The sequence below is a fragment of the Hemibagrus wyckioides genome, linkage group LG21, assembly GCF_019097595.1.
Source record: "Hemibagrus wyckioides isolate EC202008001 linkage group LG21, SWU_Hwy_1.0, whole genome shotgun sequence".
In the NCBI taxonomy this organism is placed as follows: Eukaryota; Metazoa; Chordata; class Actinopteri; order Siluriformes; family Bagridae; genus Hemibagrus; species Hemibagrus wyckioides.
In genome coordinates this window covers 10,850,066-10,872,021 of record NC_080730.1, presented here as the reverse complement: position 1 = coordinate 10,872,021, position 21,956 = coordinate 10,850,066, and the positions used below count along the sequence as shown (strand labels likewise).

Here is a 21,956-nt window from a genome sequence, read left to right as displayed (position 1 = left end):
TTCATCCTAAAGTTTTCCATCAAGGTAGAGCAATGAATTATTAATTTAAATATTATTTCCTTCAGATTTTGTCCATACAGTTAGATTATATTTATGACATACTATGAAGACATTTAGTAGTCAGAGAAACATTCTCTTTCAAAGACTTGGAGTATGGTCAAGGAATATCTTTTTGCACTAGACTGATGTTCAAAATGAGGATTAAACAATCAGGAAACCATGCATTTCTTTTTGAAAAAAGCTCGGGGGTATAGCACTGACAGCCTGTGTGATACAAGTGGCTTTATTGCAGGAGGATAAAGTACAGATCAAATGTCATTCTCTTATTACTAGCATCCTATATAAAAATAGTGTAATAGATCCATCGTAAGTATTTATGTATATCTACAGCATTTTATAGCCATGTTATTAATATGGGATCACACTTGTCAATATAATATTACAGCTCACAAGGTGATTTTTTTTTTTTTTACTTTAGATTATGACTTTAGATCACGCCATGCTACTTACTGGCTTTGTGGTATTTTGCAACAGTCATGAGTTTTGTCATGCTTTTTGGCTGTTACACCTCACATAGTTGTGGGTTGCTTCCAGGATCATATGCTATGGTAAAGAGTGAGGTGTCTTCACTGCTGTTCCTCTCAAATAGATGTAAAGAAATAAAGGAAAAGTTATGCCTTTTAAAGTCAGATTTGTTCAGTTCTTTACAACGTTTCATCCAATACAAAGCTGCGGTGAAAAAGCGCATGACTGCTACCCATCTAATAAAAGCAGAAGGGATGCAGGTCCTCCATGCTTTGTTGCTCATGTGCATGTGTAAAATAGTACTCACTGATCAATTCATAATTCTGCATCACTTGCAATACATCCTTACAAGCGCAGATATTAGTGCACGTCTCTTCTGTCTCAGTGCTGCCAATTATGTTACTCGAAAGAGTCTGAGACTTCCCCCAACAGCTGCTTATGCTCTGATAGGTGGAAATCCTTCAGGTCTGTACCACAGAAATCCAACAGTCCCATATGGTGCATCGTATATAATGAGTGCTTGTGAGTGGTACATAAATAGTCCAGATGAAAAGAAGCGATTAGCATCAGTCTTCATTGCTTCACATCTGTTAGTCAGACAACTCGTTTGGGCGCAGAGGTCTTTAAAATTTGACATTCGAGGACTGATGCCTTTTGTAAGAATACAGTGAGATGTAAAGTTTCTAGGCATTTCATGCACTGAGGAGGAAAAAGCTTTAAAATGCTTTTAAATTGTACCTTTAACTGTTTATGGTTAGAACATTGTGGAACACACCCGAGACAAGTAAATTTGTCTTTAAAATATAATTAACCTTAAATGATCGTCACCATACAAGTCTCTGTGAATGAGCAGCTACTATAAAAACCATCACTATACATTATAAAACATACTAGAGAGACCTGTTAGAAGCACACAATTAGTGTGGCACATGAGGGATGTTACCTGATGGTGGGTGGGACGAGGCCCCGTCACAAACTGATGGGGACGGAACAATGCAGCGGGAGTCATAGAGAAAGAGAGAAAGAGAACGACAGATTAGTGTATGATAGAGACAGGCACACTGTGTAGAACAGTCACTGTGCTGCCATTTAAACATGTTCAAAACTGTGATGGATTCGAGGGGAGGGGGGGGGCTGGGGGGACAGGGCAGAATTTCTTTTCCTCCCACATGTACAAACACACGCTCGTCAGCAGTGCAGACGGTTCTCTTGGTGGATCTCAGCATGGTGCTAATGAGGTTTGTATCTGACAGCAGAAGGAGAAGCAGCCAGAGACACATGGTCGATTCCACACAACAGACAGGATTTCCGTCACACACTCCAGATCAGAGGTGCTAAACACTAGCTGAAAAAAAATCACTGGCTCTTCTTGTGGTTTCTGCTGTGAGTACAGTTTTTTATCACTTATCACCGTTTCCAACCTATTACAGTTAATTACCACAACTTTACTAATAGCTACTGGATAACAATGGCTGATGTTTTCATGAAAACAAACAAACAAAAAAAAACCCCTAACAAAAACGAACACACTTTGAGAAATGCGCTCTGCCATATGGAACTGTTACTGTAGTGGTGTCCATACACCGAGCTCAACTGCAAAATACATTCATAATCATTTTATCTATAACAAAACTCCGAACAGGAAAGAAGGGACATAAAGGATGCTCTTGGACACCGGTCTAAAGCATGAGAGGCACACTGCTGCACAAAATTGGTTTTGAAAATCATATTTTCTGCTCCACGTGCGGTGACATTAAAATTCATCATCTTTTCAGGCACGCTTCCGCTTTTCACCAACCACCTTTCTCCTTGATTGTGGAATGGCTCTGAAAATACTTTTACACTTCTGTTGTCATGCACGGTCTTTTGTCTTGCACCGATTTCAGAAGGTTCAACACATTACATTTAATTTTTTTGTCTTATGTATTTATGTAGCATCATGGCCCAAAAGGAATGATGTTTCATTTCACTGTGTACTGCATGGTCGAAATAACAATAAAAGCTTCTTGACATGACTTGCCTTTACAATATTCTAAACCAAATGTCAAATATACAGGATATATAAATATATAGTAAATATAAATATACAGTATATTAAATGTTAGCTATGTACACGAGTTGGAGTTTATTTCACATTACTGAACTTAAAACACCTTCCATTCACAATGATAGAGAGTTACAGTGAATGAGATAAGGGGAAGGACGGGTCTACAACATTATGACTCGGGCACAGCCGTTTTGAACTCTCCACTTCTATTACACCAGCCTAATGTACACTGTATGCATGTTTCTAAGTAAAAGACACAAGCTAAAGGTACAAAGAGCTGTATTGCAACACCCTCACCACCAACAGCAAGAAAAGAGAGTGCACAGGCTCCCGCAATATAGAACACATCCTTGAATACCTATGAGACTCTGCAACAAGTTATAACTATAAGACGATAAAATGAGAGTAATTTTACAATTTTAGACCAATAATACTGCCTTACAAATCACGCCATCACACCCATATGTATTATCTGAACATCACATTTCAGATTTAGCTCCCTTAGAACCTCCTCTCTTCTGTAAAGGCTTTTCACTAGATATTGGAGTGCGGCTTTGGGGATTTGTGGATTCATTTAGCCACAAGAGCATTAGTAAGGCACTGATGATATCGGGTTTTCCACATCAGCCTTGGCAAACTGTGTCTTTATGGAGTTTGCTTTGTGCACAGGGGCACTGTCATGCAGGAACAGGTTTGGGCCTCTTAGTTCAAGTTAAAGGGAAACTGTTTCCAACTTTGTGGCAACAGATTGGGAAAGAACCACTTAATATATAGGGGTGGTGGTCTGATGTCCACATACTTTTGGCTATATAGTGTAGATGGCAGATCAGCTGCTAATGTGATGCAAAAAGAAGGGTCCCACATCAAAAATTGAGAAAAGTGCTGTTTACACTAACAAAACAGCAAGCCGGCTTGCAGCCACAGCAAACAGTGTAAGTCAACAGATCAATGTAGCTGTGAAACTGGACCACTTGCATTATGATGTATTGTTTTGGTGGCAAATGGTGTTGAATCACGGACAGCCTGATTTAACTTTTTTTTTTTTTTTTTTTTTTAAACATACACTCATGAGTGATCTGTGAATTTACACCTGCATGGTCATGTGGATAATCTGAATATAACACTGATACTCAACACCTCTGAGACAGACGGAGTAAATATTGTGTTACTTTGGAAACGAGCCTTTAGCAAAAAAAACAAAATTTTAAACCACTGCATCCAGAACATATGCTTCTTGAGAAAGTAGTAAGCTGTACTCACTGGCCGACTGGGAGGCTGTACATTCACTGGCTGTGTCTGTGGAGAATATATGAGGGGGGCAGAGCCAGGATTCTGTGTGGGGCTGAAGGAAGGCTGGACAAACACAGACAGGGGTGTGATTTAGACAGAAAGACATACGCACAAACACTTTTCACTTGCATGTGAGTCATCAAGGGGAAAAACAAGCACACGATATTAAACAGTAAACTAATACGTGAACATTTCTTCATGGATCATATGGGGGAATCGATGTTGATATTGTTATTCATGTGTATGTGGTGAGTAGAGGAACTGATAATCAGCGTATCTAAACCATGGCCACAAGAATGTCAGTCATCTGTGTGCAGTAGGTGGAAAGCGGGATTGTCACAGCAGAAGCAGTTGAAGACTGGTAGAGCTCCTCAAGTCTAATATACAAAGCCTAAAACACACTTTCTAAAACATCTCTAGAAAAAAAAAAAAGCCCATCATCAATTCAGAGTAAATGCTAGTGGTTTCATTTGTAGTGGGCAAAGGATGGGCAAAGCACTCATTTACTAGCTACCTCACTGGACAAGTGAGACCTCTATTGCGGTGCCATTTCTTGGCTGCCTGGAAACCTAAGTGACTTGTAGCCATCACAGCTGAATAATGTACACTGGTCTAGTTAGCCAATTAATTACTATAGTTCAAGGTCAATTTTGCACGGTCAGCAAAACTTGCAAGACTGAAGCTGGGACTGTAAATAAACCTAATAAGTTATTAGCTGTAACTAAGCTCACTACAAAATTGAAGCAAATAATATAAACCAGACAAGCATGCAGTAGAGATGTGTACTGAATTGTAGCCTTACGAACAACAGGTGGATTCATTTTCTCAATTTATGCCCCAGTTCAACTTTTGTGAGGAAATACATTCCTTGTGGGAAGCCTAGAACGGCTTTATCTGTTTGGCCAGCATGGATAAAATTCATCAGAAGAAAGAGGTTTGTTGCCTTGCTTTCAAAATCTGCCAAACATGTGGTGTCAAAGTTTGTATAAGACTACAAATTTGGCTAAAAGGAGACGCGTATTTTGAGACACAAAAGAAATTACTTTCTTGATCTCAAAGCTGAGACACCACATTTTAGATGGAATCTCAAGCCTACAAGCGCTTACATGTCCACTGGACAACTATAAATAAAAAAACTGCATGTCCTGCATGCATCCCTGCAGTAAGATATTAGCACAGTCTTCACCACTCATGATGCAAAACAGGGTGCTGACACGTGTATAGATGAAAACAAAAAAAGTCAAGATAACTGTTATGACACCAAAGATGGCTTTCCACTCACATGAAATGTTTTATCGCTTCAACAGTACAGTGGCAAAATTCTCAGCAATTATGAGTGCAGTTATATCAGACTGGAATTACAATAATTACGGTAATTAGAAGATGACAATTCAGACTGTTGGGGCTGAAACTCTGAGGCTTCTTAGACTGAGAAATCATTATTAGTCTGAATTACACTGATCAAGCATAACATTATGACCACCTGCCTAATATTGTGTTGGTCCCCCCTTTTAGTGCCAAAACAGCCCCTGACCCGTCATGCACTGTGTATTCTATCAGAACCAGCATTAACTTCTTCAGCAATCTAAGTAACAGTAGCTCGTCTGATGGATTGGATCACACGGGCCAGCCTTCGCTCCCCACATGCATCAATGAGCCTTGACCACCCATGACCCTGTCACTGGTTCACCACTGTTCCTTCCTTGGACCACTTTTGATAGATACTGACCACTGCAGACTGGGAACACCCCACAAGAGCTGCAGTTTTGGAGATGCTCTGATCTAGTGGTCTAGCCATCGCAATTTGGCCCTTCATCAAACTCGCTCAAATCCTTACACTTGCCCATTTTTCCTGCTTCTAACACATCAACTTTGAGGACAAAATGTTCACTTGCTGCCTAATATATCCCACCCACTGACAGGTGCCGTGATGAGATAATCAGCGTTATTCACGTCACCCGTCAGTGGTCATAATGTTTTGCCTGATCAGTGTATAAGCTCATTACCAGACTATAATAGATGCATCTGCATATAGATAAAACAGGTTAAACCCTGAAATTACACTTCTTTAACTGTGGAGACCAATGCCATGTATTAAGTTGTGTTGCCATATTATGACAATGGATCAGAACATTAATAAAAAAATCTAACTGATATCACATTAATAATGTCCTGAAAGTGTCCTCAATGAAGTGTGAATCAGAACGGTCAAATGTCTAAGCTTAATAAAAATAAATAAAAGCACACTCACCGCTCCGCCTGGTTCCCAACGGTAACGGTAGGGAGGAGCAGGAGGGGCTGATACCTGAGACAGAGCAGTTGAGGTGGGGTGGCCTTTGCCCAGATCATGCCCTTGGTAGGGAGGGCCAGGGTGCCTCGGGACCTGCAACACACACAGACCTTTATTGCCTCCATGGACACTTTTTCCACTTTTCATGCTTGTAGTGTGTTGCATGAGGCAGATGAGTTATTGGCCTACAGAACATGAAGAGAAAGACAAAGAGAGAGCAGTAGGTGATAGACAATATATTATTGCTATTGCTATGTACCTGTACTTTGCAATGACAAAGTTGTATCTATCTATCTATTATGTGTGCCTGCTGTTTGTGCATCACCTGTATCCCCCCATAACATGTGGAGAACCCACTGTCATGGACATTTTAGCGTTTTCTCGGCTCTAACATGCTCTTCAACCAAAGAAGCACTAATAAGCTGATTTGTTGCATCAGGTATGTTAGAGTGGTGAAAGTGCTGAAACATGTAGGACAGAAGGCACTACGATAACGGTTATGGTCCTGTGCAAACCCCCACAGCTGTCCGAGATTCCTACAGATATCTAAAAGATGCAAACGCTTCACCAATTATTCTGACTGCTGTCGAAACAATGGTGTCATTCTGCTCTTGTGTGAATGAGCACACAGAACCCTGGCTTCTGAAAGCACGCCCACGTCGTGGGTATTAAAACAAGAATAAACCACTGAAAGGGGGAGCATCAGGAAACAGATGTCAGAGATAATGTATTTGTTGCTGCTGTTCTAGAAGAGAAACAATGCAGCCACAACACTACAAGAAACATCCAGAGGTCTTTAGAGAGAGAGAGAGAGAAGACTTTGTAATGGCTATAGGTGCTAGCCTAGCCTCCTAGCTTTTCTGTTATACTAAACTGAATATCATTTGTTTAACAGCCCCCCCCCTCTCTTTTTGTGTCCCACATGTGATGTTTTGTTTCGGTCAGCTGCTAAGAGACAGAATTACATCCTTTGCTTGATGGTGCAGGTGTTTTAATGGCAACCAAGCAGTTGTAGAGAGGAATTCTAAGAAAAAGCCTCTTTGTTTGGAAAATGTCTTTTAAAATCATTAAAAATGTTTATGAAAACACCTATATTCTTAATTTAAGTGCTTTGTTGTGCTTTAATTCAAATGATCTATGATCTATTGTATTTCCTTTGAACTAATGATGTAGGGGTCATCAGGCCGGTCACCAGCTAATGGTCAGCGAGCCTTTGTATTTAAGATCTGTTCTGGTAAACTCTTTGGATTTTTATATCCTTCAAATTCTAATACTTTTTTTCCTATAATACTTTCATTCATTTGTTCAGGTGCTCAGCTGATGTGAATGTAAAGGCTTGCATTATCACGTTTTTTTTAAAAAACAGCTCCATCTCAAACATTTCTCTAGGGGCTGTGTTTTACCTTTTGACCTTCTGTTTGTAGCAGGTCATTCAGACTCTTGTACACTGACCGCTACACACTGTAGGCTCTGGCCAAACAGGATATTCAACCAGTGCCTACCAGACTGCTACAAATGAAATGAATAACTTATAAATAAAATTCATGATGTATTCTGGTGTAGGTCTCCCTCACGTGCTGGATGGGAGTCAATGTTTTCTGACGTGACCAAAGAGTTACATTCAAATGTCCAGCTGCAGTTAAACATGCTGAAACTAGGTGGGGATCACATGAGGAGAGGAGAAAGAGGAAGATGATAGAAAGGACCAGGTATTTGTTGTTGTTGTCCTAACTTAGTGACATTATCCAGCCCTTTTCATTTTAGCATATTTGGATACTGATGGATGTGGATGTACTGATGCAGCCACTCACGCTATACACTGCTGTCACTCCGGGTTGGGCTGGAAATATCCGATCTTCCAGCGACAGTGCTGCTCTTGGAATTCTGGAGCACGCAGGGTTAAGGAAAACTCAAACAGCTTTAACACCGGCTTTAAAAAAAAAAGAGCATCAAGGTCTAGCAATAACAAAAAAACCATAACATATTAGCAAATATTTAATATGTTGTAAAATCAGTGGTTGAGTTTAACCCATGGGTCAGAGCTCTTTGCTCACTAATATAACATCTAACATCACGATACAGTGCGTTAAGGAAGTCAGAAATCTTATTTTAGGCCCTACTACACCTCATACCTTCACCAGTGAGCATGATGTCAGACATGGATATGGACTTGGTACACCAGTGTGACGTGGAGCTCAGCGTTAACATAAAAACACAACCCTGTTGCATCATTACACAATACAGCAACAGACAAAATGTACGCAAAACGAGTCTCTCATGTATTATCTAAACTTTCATGGTCTTTTGGTTACTGTTCTGAAAACATGACATCAAGTCTGAGATGACGAGCGAGAACGCGCCTCTGAGGTCACATGGTCTTCTGTCAGTCTGTAGCAGGTGCATTTAGAAAAAAATAAACTACCAGCAGTAATTACACTTTCCATACTTCAAGCAATCCCCGTATTGACAAAAGACAGGAAGCATTCCATCTGTCCAGAGAGAGAGAGAGAGAGAGAGAGAGAGAGAACGCGTGCGAGAGAGAGAGAGAGAGAGAGAGCACGCGTGCGCGCGCGAGAGAGAGAGCGAGCGAGCGCAGTTCTCCGATTCTGTCAGGGAGAAAAAGGAGAATCACATGATTTCAAGGAAAGCTTTCCACCCTCCTTCTCTTCATCTATCAACGGCCTTTGGGTTTTCTGTTGAAATCCAGCTTCTCGCTCTCTCTAGCTCTCACACACACCATGTTGGAGTACTCTCTTTATTGGCAGTGTGCCAACATTAGCCTTTATAAGAAGTGGGGGGAAAGCTGAAAATGTAAGACAAGCAGGTACAAGGGGCAAGACAGAGGAAGTGAGGGAAAGAGATAAAAGAGAAAGGCACAAAGAGGTAAAGAGAGTAAACCCATAAAACATGAAAGAAAAATAAAAGCATAAAGTGCTGTGGCATAAAGAAAATGACTTCATTCAAGAAAGTCAAACAGACTTGTGTGTGTGTGCGCACGTGTGTGTGTAAGGATAAAGTAGGCTTAAACCAGACTGCATTCAGCATGTCACTGTGCATGAAAAAGTGTTTGTATATATCAGAACATCACTCTGCTGTCTATTACTTCTCCAACATTCCTATGTGAGAAAATTCAGCCTGGGTCATCGGGGTCATTTCCATGGCTCCGGGGCTATGAACTCAGTGTGCGGGCACAGGAGGAAGGCAGGAACCTGTACATAATACTTTCTCGAACTCCACCCTGAACTGAATGTGACTAATGCACCTCAGCATGATTAGAAAGCAAATTCCTGCTTCAATATACACAGGTATCTTCCCGGGATTTATTCGTGACGATCAGGTTCTTGTGCCCTTTACATCCTGTCTGGAAGGCAGACTGCAAAACACGCACCAGTTCAGCACAACATTTTTGCTCTCAAATTAAAATCTGATGCATTTGAATGGCAGCACAAGGACAGCTATTTCCTATGCACCGTATACAGCACATGCATGTGCACAACACCATGCAAAGTGTGCTCAGGGCTTACAAATGAAGCTGAACGGGAATCCCCTGGCTGGATTTTCCGTTTCCCATCCACCAGTTAGCTCTCTCCACACATGACAGCTTCAGCTAGGTTTGGGACAATCTGCAATAGTTTAAGGGAATCACCGTTCCAAAAATATCTCAAAATATTCCAAATGTTGTGATATCTATTCAGCCGATGATGTGAATGTCTGCAGCTTTCGATTGACAGGCACATGCGCTGCATTTCATAATACAAATTCTTTTCACCTATTTTGTATCAGCTGTCTGATTTCAGATTTCTTCTGCTGTAGCTGCCCTTATCCAGCCTGCTGAACAGTTATAGTAATGAATGTCTTCTCTCTTAGAAGAAAAAAATGAAAGGAGATCAGAGACAAATGAAGAAAATGAAACAGCTTGTTGTTCATCGGGGCGACTTCACTATACAAGAATTCGTGCACATGCATGCAGTTATATCATTCTGTAACGTAATTATGCATATAGTTAACTAATTACGCAGCTAAACATATGGAATTACATTAGCCTTAGTAAAATTAGAATCTTATAATTAGTTACAACTCATTAAAATGATTTATATACCTGATTTCAGTTTTGCAGCTTTGTTAATGGATAATTAACCCCACAACAGCGACTAAATATGAATGCATGAGATTGCAGCCAGCTCTTAAGCAGCTTCTGCTATTGTTTTCCACTGTAATGATTTCCGCAAAAGTTTGGGGTCATGATGGCTCACGAGCCTCTTGGCAACAAGGACGTATGACCACTAGCACTTCCTTTCTCCGAGACACTTTGCTGCTAATGCTGCATCACATGGCAGTGTCAAACACTGAAATGCTATCTGCCCTCTTCCGGGAGCTCAGACGCCATGGTGGTCTCTCTGATTGACATTAACAACCCCTCAGAAAACAGACAATTTAGCTCTCTTGGACTCCTGGCCATGGTATCATTATGACTGCATCAGTGTTAGGTTGAACACTCTTCTGTAGCACCACTCAGAAGTCCAACAATAACTGAAATATCTGCAATCCATTACTGAAACACACAAACAGGACATTGTACTGCACAATAGACACCATACTTAGGTGTTGAATTATTTGCTATACTGTCCTAATGTGCTAAATCACATTATTAAACATTATTGCTTCAAAATGTACTTACATCTAGTTTATTGATGAATGCCTATGAATAAACCAGAGGCTTTCAAAGACATTACAATAGAGAAAGAGAGCAGAACAGAGTCTCAAGAGCCTCTCCCTTCAAGAGCTAGACTTTCTCATGAAGCTAAATTACCTGCTGTGGACAGACAGTTTTTTTCCCCCTAGGCTGATAGAGCTACATCTCTGTGGTATTATTACTGCAAATCCTCAGAGGCAGGAGATAGCGTGCGTGAGGCACCCTGCATTCACACTAGAGAAAATAAATAAATAAAAATCACACGCCCCAAGTCTGTCTCTTGCGTAAGTGAAGTGACCGCTACTGTTATCGCTTGTGGGTGTACAAACTTTTCCTTTTCAACCCTCCAAAATAAAAAGGTCACAGCCAAATGATTTACAGTTTACTGAATGCACCCTGTTAATTTTGTGGTAGAAAAGATTCAACCACAGCTAGAAATACTTGCCAAATAATGCCGATGGAGGTTTAGAGACGTCAGAGATGGAGGATGGAGACGTCAGACGCCCTGTCTGTCCCGCAGGATTTGTACTAGACTTAAAGATTTTACTAGAGTAAGTCATTTGCATTACGGCGTCATAACTAATTTGCACAAAAAGAAGGAAATCTCAATTCAAATGTCTCTCCACCCGGTCACTGTTTTGCCAACATCCACAGAAAATTCTTGGTCTTCTGCCACTTTACTCCTTGCTATTGCAAATTCAACCAAAATGAGTGTGTAAATGAGAGTGACTCTTGTACAGTATTGTGGGTGACAGAGAGAGAGAGAGTCAAGCCTGACCTTACCAGACCTAACAAAAGAGGCCGGTTGCGAGTGTACTTAAAAGACACACATTTATAAAGTTCCATCAACAGCGATGTGTTTCCACCTCAAACACAGTGTAGCTTTGTTGCAGCTGTTGATGGTGCAGGGAAGAGCAGCAGGCTGCAGTGTGTGAGGTCACTCAAGCCTGCCTGCATGCACTCGGGAGCCGCACACAGATTCTGTGAAGTAAGATCGCATACGTGGCAGCTGGGCAGAGGGGCTAGACTGAGAGAGAGAGAGAGAGAGAGAGAGAGAGAGAGAGGTGGGGGTGCAACAGAAAGCACAGGATTGAGAGAATGTACATAGAGCTGAGTAAGCTACAGACATAACGTCTTTTCCTCCAGATGTCTCGCAAAAGTTGGCAAAGTTTAAATGGCCATAAACTACAGGTCCACTAAAACAACCAACAAGACTTAAAGTAATAGATCAGGAAGTGAGAAGTTACTTGTATATTTGTCTCTTGTGGTTGTTTGGCATCTGCTCCAGCTGTTGCTTGTAGGTGTGCACTGTCCAAAAGTCTTTTTTCCAGTTTTAATAAGAAACCTTTCTGGTCAGATTAGCAAGAAAACTGTTGTAGCTCTGTACACTCACCAGAGCCACCGACAATCTTCTTCCAAGCGCTTTCTCTAATATCTCTACACATATCTCGCACAACCAGATAAGTATGTAACCAGTCAAACGTTCACACACAGGAACTAACTGCAGTGGGGAACTGAAGTGAGACAGTCCAGAGGAATCACTCAAACAAAATGCTTTCACTTTACAGCACCATATATAATTTGCGTAGTATTGAGAAAATTGTAATTTTTTTTTTGTCGATTGCCGCGCTGACACTGAATCCTCACTCCTTGTTTTGCATGTATATAGAAGAGAATGGTCATCTGTGAACGCGCGCAGGCGTCATCAGCTAGAGCTAGCCGTTTTGAAAATCAAAATATAAACAAATACGACCCTTTCCTCAAGTTATACCTTTAAAAATGAATGCCTAGGACCTGAACGCTATGGCTAGAGAAACGACAAGATGATTGACAGGCAAGGTGATATACCTCTCTATTACAGAATCGGAATGTATTTTGTTATGATTTTGTCGAAATTGCTATAAAAACAGGAAGATGAAAATCATCACAGAAACAGACGGACAGACAGATAAGACAGAGAGAGAGAGAGAGCGCTCTACTGGAGTGTTCCTCAGTCAAGTGAACACAGATGCAGCAGATGGTGCAGAACTAATGTAGCTTGTGGAAGCAAACACCACCATTTACCTCTAACTTTATATTACACAACCTTAGACAAACACGCTAGTCACCTAACATACATGACTAGACAATCACACCACGATATACAAAAAAAGCTGTTTAAATCTCTCCAAAAATTCCTTCTGAAGTTCTGGGCATTCGACATTTTCTTGTAGCTTTATCAGGAGCAGTAAACTCGTGCCAAATGTGCATTTTATTATGAGAGAAATGTTGGTAGAAACTGAAAAGTTTCCCTTGGTTACATAACTGGTCCAATGTGTAAACCGCTTCAACACTAAAACTGAAACCGGATAATTTGGTGCAAGTTAATGCCAATAACATCTGCCTTTCAGAAAGAGTTCATTTCCCTAAAGGAACAAGACGACTTTCGAAACTGAAACCCCATTCATCACCTCCTCTCCAGATCTGACCAATAAATCACATGGATTGCAGCACGTCGCCTCAGACGTCTTAAAACTCCTGTTTGCAACCACACGTGAAATATGCTGCCTAATGTGAACTGAATCCTACACCAAGCAGGGCAGGCAGCTTCATCATGACAGCACTTTACTAAGCACGGCGCCCTGGAGGTCACAAGCACATGCTGCGCGCGAAATATATTTTTAATACGTGGCACAACTGCAATTTGTTGTGATGCAATCTGCAGCTAGAGTGAGGACGAGCCCTGCTTAAATAAGCCACAGCAACTGGCTATGGGGAAATACACACACTGTCCCCACATGACCCTGCAGGTAGAGCAGACCTGAGTCACGTCTGCCAGAGCAAAAAGCCGAGCCTAAGAGTCAAAGGGTTGTCTGTGTCTGGCGTAGAGGAAATGTCTGATTAAAAAGGGGGAACATAAAGTGTTCTGCGAGTAGCGTGTGCGATGCTATGCCGAGGTCTTCTTTCTGTGTCTTCTATGGGTTCGTATTAGAGAGAAATCAATGGATTTCATAAAGACTTTATCTCCACAAGTGACTGTAAATCTTCACTCAAATCACTATGTAATACATAGAGCAATGCAAAGGGCAGCAGCATGTCCTGCAATGAAATAGTGTCCCATCCAGGAGGATTCATGACCAACACAACCTCATACAGACCATGACGAGCAATTTTCTATCCTTAAGTAAATGAACAGACTAAAAGCGTATCGTGAAAGCACTCTCAACAACCAAAATAATAAATGGATGTACTGCGGTTTCAGCTTTAAGATTATTCTGTTATACCTAGTCAAACCTGGCTAGCATTTTACTTTCCATTGACCACATGGTGCAAACGGGGAGTTATACGACAGATTTGTGCTAAATATTTGTCAGTGGTTCCCAACACCGGCAGGGTATTAAGAAGGGTATTATTCTACTGTCCTTGCCCCCTCTCTCCCGGGTCTGAAAGAAGAACTGTACCAGAAAATTTATTTAAATGAATTGTTTGACTTAGACTGTATAACAATTTCAGCTTGTGTTTAGGGAACCGACTGTGGGTGAGATCGGCTTCAATGCGTTAATTTTACAGATCCAGCACAAATCTGAAGAAGCAGAGTAAACTTGCGGTAGGTCAGGTTTCTTCAAGCACACAGGAGTGTTTATGACTAATGACTTGATTGCACAGTTGTAGGCATCCGCAAAGAATGTATTACTTTGGCAAAGTTTGTTTTACACATTTATACTTAGACAATGTAGCTGGTGGACCTGTGCCCCCTGCCTGATAAAACCAAAAATAAACAACCCATTTTCCCACATCACTGCACATGCAGTTGCTTTGCTTTAAAAGGCTTACATATATATTTTATAATTTCAGTTAACAAAAATGGTCAAATACACCTTACTAAGTGTGTAGAAACATCAGAAGGTGTTGAGTATTGTTATACGGCATTGTAAATTTGTCTGTACTCTCAATAACTGCAAACTGACTGAGTTTTTCATTTTCTCCCAATTAGATCAATACACTTGCATGACCTGAATTGATGTGCCTTAGAAACTGCTGCAATGCTAAACTAACTGAAACAATTGGAAAATGTACGGAAATAGTGAATGCTGGGTCTTGACTTGCAACCAATGTAGGTGTAAAATGCCAAAAAATCTTTCCATATTAATAACAGTGCCATAAAGTGCACTGATAACACTAGGTGCGTTTACATGGACCCTTTTTAAATCAGATCGGACTGAATTCAATCAGACTGACAAATCCGATCGCAGCGTTTACATGAACGCGGTATAAAGTAATCAGATTGTTATGCGCGTTTACGTGACACATGATTAGAATCGGATTAGATCTTTTGACATGCGCACAGTCCACGAAAACATCCGTACGTCATACGTCATTCTTGCGTCATTGCACATGCGCAGAACTTTCCAGGAACATATTCCATCCGATTAAGTGTTTACATGTCCTCTCGATCGGACTAAAAATGGTTTAAACCACCCCTTACCATATGATTGAAATTTTACTCGGATGTGGCAAATTCCATCCAACTGATGTGTTTACATGACACTTTTTTAATCGGATTGTGCTTCTAGTCCTGTTACAATCAGATTACAAGTGTCCATGTAAACGCACCTACTGAAAAAGATGAAAATAATATTGATAATTCTGGAAACTTTCTTTTACAAATCTTGATCTACTTTTCTTATTCGTATCATAATGGTTTGATTTGTTGTCATTACAAAATACGTGTATGAAAATCTAATATTTTATTTGTGTCAATATTCCCTCGTGAAACTTGCATCATGTCTTGTATCATGGCAAATAAAAAAAAGTGATGTATGACAAATTGTTTGCAATAAATACCTCCATCTTATGGCTATCTTTCCCAAGAAGAGTTCTGACCAGGTCAGTGATCTTTCAGATGGGGCATACTTCCCAAGCAGACCAGTCTTGCGTCTTCAGAACACCACAGCCTATGCGGCCGTCTGCATCAATCAAATGCATGTTCACATCTAGCCGTTTCAACTCCAATTCATGATTCAAGCCAAGTGCACTGTGTCCGTATCATCATCACTGCGCAGTCAGTGCAGGAGACGTCTGATGCAAGTGCCAGCCTTCTGTTTCCAGGGGATTCAGAGGCTGGCTGCATGAGCATGGCTCCGATTAAGCACTTGTTGTATCTTAAAGGATTGAGGCATCTGTTATGTGGAGGAAATACCCACTCCAAGCCTAGAGCTGAACAGAAATCCAAAACAGTGCATGGTATGACATGGGAAACACACTCAACCACGCTTGCCACAAGGAATGTTAGCAACACCCAGCGAACACCATATCCTGTGGTACACTGGAAAAAAAAATCATCACCAAATGGTGCTAACAGCTAGTCAAAGGTCTGCTGAACAGTTTATTGATGGGGGATTGAATTACTCCAAATAACACTGTTTCAAGATTTAAAGATTCTTTTGTCACATGTGGCATTTGCCAAACCTAGGAAGACCCAGACAGGACAAAAAAAAAACATGACTTCTGTCTGAGCACTGCAAGTTAATGGAACCCAAATACATGAGACAGTGCCATAGTGAACAGCAATGGGGTATGGCAAAGAAGAGATACTCAAAAGAACATACTAAGAGCACAGACGGAGACCCCAGACCAGCAGGAAGTAAGGCAGGTGATCGTTGCCTTCAAACACCACAGAGCAAGTCAGCGTGGGAGAGCAAATTTAGTGTTATATATCAACTTCACTAGAAAAGCACTAACAATGTATATAAAATACACTCACCACAGCAGAAGAGATAAGTTGAGGCTATTTAGAGGCTTTGGAGGACAGGTCACCTGTAGCACCAACCATAGCCACTAAGCTCCAGAATGTGCACATGTGGTCCAAATTGTATGAGGCAAGAAGAAAAAGGAAAAGTATGACAGCAGGATTTACTGCAATATGTGTCACTTCATGACTTTGGTAGATGGTCTTAGCATGCACATCCACATGCACAAAAAGGTATGCCGGTGATTTTCATCAGCGTGATAGAATAGCCTTGAAGTAGCTTTACATACTGTTTTTAAAGAGTTGGGTGATGGCTGTGAGAAGGTTTGGAGAATTCTAAACCAGAGATCTGCAAGGTGAGGAAGAGGGATTGGGGAAGACTGAGAGAAGTATGGGAGAAAGTCTGTTAAGCAGGACTAAGCTAGAGAGGGAAAAAGCTTGTTCTGTGAGACACTGGCTGACCTGGGCCTTTGTTGGGAGGCGGTGGGAAGCGCTGCCTTGGCCACACGTTCTGAATGCTAAGCAGCACTGCTATTGTGTAAGAAGTGCAGCAGCAGCCGTATGGACTAGCTGTCGCTCTGGTAACCAGTAGAAATACTCTGCCTTATGCACACACGCGCACACACACTTTCACAAAGCGCTCTGCCTAGCATCATCAGCAGAGTAACACATGGTCTCACTCCTCTGAGAACAGGAAGGCAGGAAAAGAAGGAAAGACGCAATGACGAGCCTTCCCAGGAGATTGCAGAACAACACCCATGCCTATATCCATGAGCTATCAAGAGTTTAAACAAAGAACAGGATTACAGTAACTCAATCAGCAAACGTTTTAGCATGGATAAAATATCTGAAAATTTGAACTCAATAAACTAAATATCATCTGAAATGTAAATGTTTGTCAAAAGTAAAGCACCTACACATCTAGTGTCACTTATGTTCCATTAGGCCAATGCACTGATGAAAAAAAGTAATGCAAATGTATATGGAAACCTGACCATTATATCCCTGTGTGCTTCTTGAACAACCCAGCCCAAAAACAATAGGCATTTATACATAGCTGGTCCCTCTGCTTCTATAACAGCTTCAAATATTTTATAGTGTGGCTGTGGGGATTTATCCATTCAGCTAGAAGAGCAGTGAGGTCAGGCACTGATTTTGGCTGAGGAGACTAGGATGCAGTCAGAGTTCCAGATCATCCTAAAAAAAAGTGTTGAGTAGGGCTGAGGTAAGGGCAGGACACGCGAGGCCTTAAACATCAAAACTAACAAACTATGACTATGTGCACAGTGGAACTGTCATGCTAAAACAGGTTTGGGCCACGTGGTCCCAGTGAAGGGAAATTATAAAGCTAGAGAATGCAAAGACAATGAAAGCAGTCTGGAGAGGAACCACATACAGGAGTGACAGTCTGGTGGCCACATCATTTTGTGTACATTGCACCTCAGATAGAAATTGTAATATACACTGATCAAGCATAACATTATGACCACTAATGTTGCCGTGAATAACACTGATTATCTCCTCATCATGGCACCTGTTAGTGGGTGTGAACATTTTGTCCTCAAAGTTGATGTGTTAGAAGCAGGAAAAATGGGCAAGCGTAAGCACATTGTGATGGCTAGCTGACTGGATCAGAGCATCTCCAAAACTGCAGCTCTTGTGGGGTGTGCAGTGGTCAGTATCTATCAAAAGTGGTCCAAGGAAGGAACAGTGGTGAACCAGCGACGGGGTCATGGGCAGCCAGGGCTCATTGATGCACGTGGCCCGTGTGGTCCGATCCAACAGACGAGCTACTGTTGCTCAAAATGCTGAAAAAGTTAATGCTGGTTCTGATAGAAAGGTGTCAGAATACACAGTGCATGACGGGTCAGGGCTGTTTTTGGCAGCAAAAGGGGGACCAACACAATATTAGGCAGGTGGTCATAATGTTATGCCTGATCAGTGTAGCATAACAACAACAAGTTAAAAGCCTTGCTCAAAGGTTCTAGAGTGTCTCAATGAATGTCCTATCTATTAACTACTTTTCTAAATGTTTTTTTGTCCCCTAATGCCCACATGAGGAAGAAGCCAAAAACACTCTTCTGATGTTTGAGTAAGTGTCTCTGACTGTAAGCAACTATCACAATTGGGTCTGGTACTACATTACTGGAACAAATGTATGTCACTTTGTGGTTATGTGAAAGCTGAGTGTTGTAATCGATTCTGTAGTTAAGATCTGCCAAAGAAACTGGGCTGGAAAAGACAGGTAAAATTTCAAACCTTTAAAAATAATTGGCAGTACAATAAAAAAAGCCAAATTACAAAATACAACCTTACAATGATCAGAGTTTCAAAAACCACCGTCTCTCTAAAAATCCTGTCCCTCCAGCCTGCAATATGAGCAGAGGGGAAAAAAAACAAAAAAAGGCTGCTTCTGGGATGGATCATAGTGAAACTAAACTATTGCTCAATCATATGACCCAGCATACTAAGCATACGCCTGTGCCAGGAATCATTCCTATAAATCTCATTTCTAGAGAAAGCAATGACTCTGTTCACTGAAAGGTGGAAACTGCTAAAACTTTTTAAAATATCCCTGATTTGTGGATCTGCATGAAAGAATGTAAGCGGTCTATAATCATATTCGATCGTACACAACCATGCAACATCCTCAGAAACCTCTATAAAAAACCCTCGATAGAAACTGAAAAAAAGGGAGAACTGGCACTTATGTAGGAAATCTGGTGGTCCTCACACAGAAACATGGACTCCTTTCCTGCTTTATATTTTATGCATGAATTTAACAATATAATATACCCAGAGCATTATTAAGGTCACTTAAAAAGTAACTACATGCAATTCGAGTGAACCTTATTTGACCTCAAGTGACGTTGTGTTAGGGTGCGGTTCCAAAAAAATAAAAACAAGATAAAAATCTACTCGTCAGGGGTCTAGATAGATTGATATATAGATAGAGCAGATTGGCTTCCTTAAATTAGCAACTAAAAGAAATTTTGACAATGTATCAAAGGAATAAAACTAGCAAGTCAACGATCAGGTCAATACTGCCTTGAAAATCTAGATCAGTAGTGAATTAGACAAATTTTCACGTCAGGTCCACAGATATGGTCTTGTAAATGTGTGCGAGATATTAACTGCCACAAAGTAGGCCTTGCACAGGACCAAAAATATCCTACGCAGCCCTGATGTCACATATAGCTTCGGGAGCAGAAGCTTGTAGTAAAATGGCTGAATGTGAAAATCGCGGTACTGGTCAGTTTTGTGTATCGGCAAGATTTAACTTAAACTAAAAACAGAAAAGGTGGGATTGGTGAATGCTAAAAATGTATACAGACCACATGGTGGCATGGGAGCGCAGCAGGGAGCTTTCCCGGGTCACGCGCTCGATCCTGTACTTGGGTTCCTGTGTGCAAAGTTCTCATCTTCTCTTTTCCTCTGGGTTCTCTGGTTTCCTTCCAGCTCCCAATAAAGATTGTGGTAAATGGTTAATTACTCTAGCTTGCCCCTAGGTGTGAAATGAGTGGGTGCATGGTGCCGGAAATGTTGGCATCCTGTCCAAACCGTATTCCTACCTCACACCCAGTGTTTCCAGGACAGGGTCTGGATCCACCTGGAATACTGACAGGGATAAAGCAGTTACAATAGATGAATATATGAATAAATGCGTGCATGCACAAACAAATGAGTGAATGCCAGACAGTGATGGCTACGGTATGAAGCTTTGGCCACAAAGCCTTCATTTCGGTTCTGTGGATCATGATGGGACAAGGCCAGCAGACAAGAATCAGAACACACGACATACAGTACACCCGGGTCTTTTATACTGTACAGTACTCTCAACCTGTATGGAAAATTAGCCCCTGTGCAGTGCACGGTTCAGTTATTTTCCTTGCCACAGCACACCCAAATCAAGGCATTACTACTTATGTTCGCTCGATGTGTAAAACACGACAACGCACGTGAAAAGATGCGACTGAAATCCACCGACTTCATACGCACGTACCGCCAGGGTCACGTGACAGCCGGTCTCAAATGGCGCTCTGAGCAGGCGACACCTGCGCCAATAGCGGGGGAATCCCGCAAACCTTTATTTATATTTCGTCTCAAGCACATCCTTATCTTTCTCCGTCAAAAGATATTCAATTGCACTCAGTTTACACGCTAAGAAAGCCGTAGGTAGCGGCGTTTTCTTTACGCATGCACATTGAGGCGGTCCTGTTTTTGTCTCCCTCAGCTGCCCCGTCTCTCTCACACACAAAGCCGGAGTTGTCAAATACCACGAACAAAAGCGCCAGGCGGACATGTAGGCAAACCGGCCCACGAGAAAAGAGCACGAAGCTTGGCCGACACACACACCCACCTCATCAAACACACACGTGAAACTGGACAAACACATTCACGCAGACAAAATTTCCAAACGTTGAACTAGAAACTCGGCAGCAACTATGATTAGCATCCTCACGCGCTAATCTCCCTAGCTAATCTTCAGATAGGAATCCCTGTGAGTTAGCTAGCCTCAGCGGCCGTTATCCGAACAAACATCCAAACCAAGTGGTCTCTCCATCGGGTTGTGGCTGAGTGAAATGCCGGTTAGTGAAGGATACTGAGGTGGCGGTACCGGCACGGTGGGAGGCTGAGGAGCGGCCGTGACTCCCGGTGGTACCGACACCGGAGGAACCCGCAGCTGGCTCGGTCCTGTTACGGTGGCTGCATTCGGTCCTGAACTCATGGCGGTGCTGAACTAAAAACAAAAAAAACAATTCAAAAGAAAAAAAAATACGCGGCTATAATACAGACACACAGTGCAGCTATCTACCGCACATAGGCGCGTATCTTCTCTTTAGCAGGCCGTAGGAAACTTCACGCCATAGAATAGGAGTATCTCAGTATTGGTGCGAAAAAAAGCCATTTTCGGCGCAGTCGCTTTTTTCTTGGGGTTGTACGTGCTGCTGTTCATGGGGACGGGAGCGTTGGGGGGTGGGGGGGTTTCTGCACCCAACTCTCCTCCGCCCTGGATCTTCACTGACCCCGCTAATAAAATCCTGTTCTTCAAATCTCTCCCGGATGCTTTTATTCACTCCTTCGCTTCATATTGAAAGTAATACCTCATTCACATCGGAGAGTTATCTCAACATGGCGTTAAGCGGCCGCCTCGAGCAGTCCGGTAGTACAGACGGTTCGGGAATCGTCGGTCGAATTCGGAAACGTTCGGGCTTTACCTCAGGCGCCTCGCTTGCAGAGATTCCTCACATGCCACTACAAAATGTCCAGCCGGGTCCTTTCGTCCTGCATCTGTTACATTCCGGTCTGCAAACGACTGAATGGCTTTGCACAAAAACATCCGCGCAGTCAATGAAGTCTCTTTTATTTCCAAAACAATCAG

General features: G+C 41.8%; 1 protein-coding gene across 2 annotated transcripts in view; it reads right to left on the bottom strand.

Annotated features, from left to right (window-relative positions):
• Nucleotides 1-21,956, bottom strand: part of eif4g3a (eukaryotic translation initiation factor 4 gamma, 3a) — a 50,898-nt gene extending 28,942 nt beyond the window's left edge. For both annotated transcript variants that reach the window (XM_058373387.1, XM_058373388.1), the window contains exons 1-5: nt 21,178-21,956; nt 7,964-8,036; nt 6,114-6,245; nt 3,833-3,925; nt 1,469-1,501 (exon numbers count right to left, since the gene is read on the bottom strand). In XM_058373387.1, the coding sequence (XP_058229370.1) occupies nt 1,469-1,501; nt 3,833-3,925; nt 6,114-6,245; nt 7,964-8,036; nt 21,178-21,302 (456 nt within the window). In that variant the 5' untranslated portion in view covers nt 21,303-21,956. The remainder of the gene's footprint in view (nt 1-1,468; nt 1,502-3,832; nt 3,926-6,113; nt 6,246-7,963; nt 8,037-21,177) is intronic.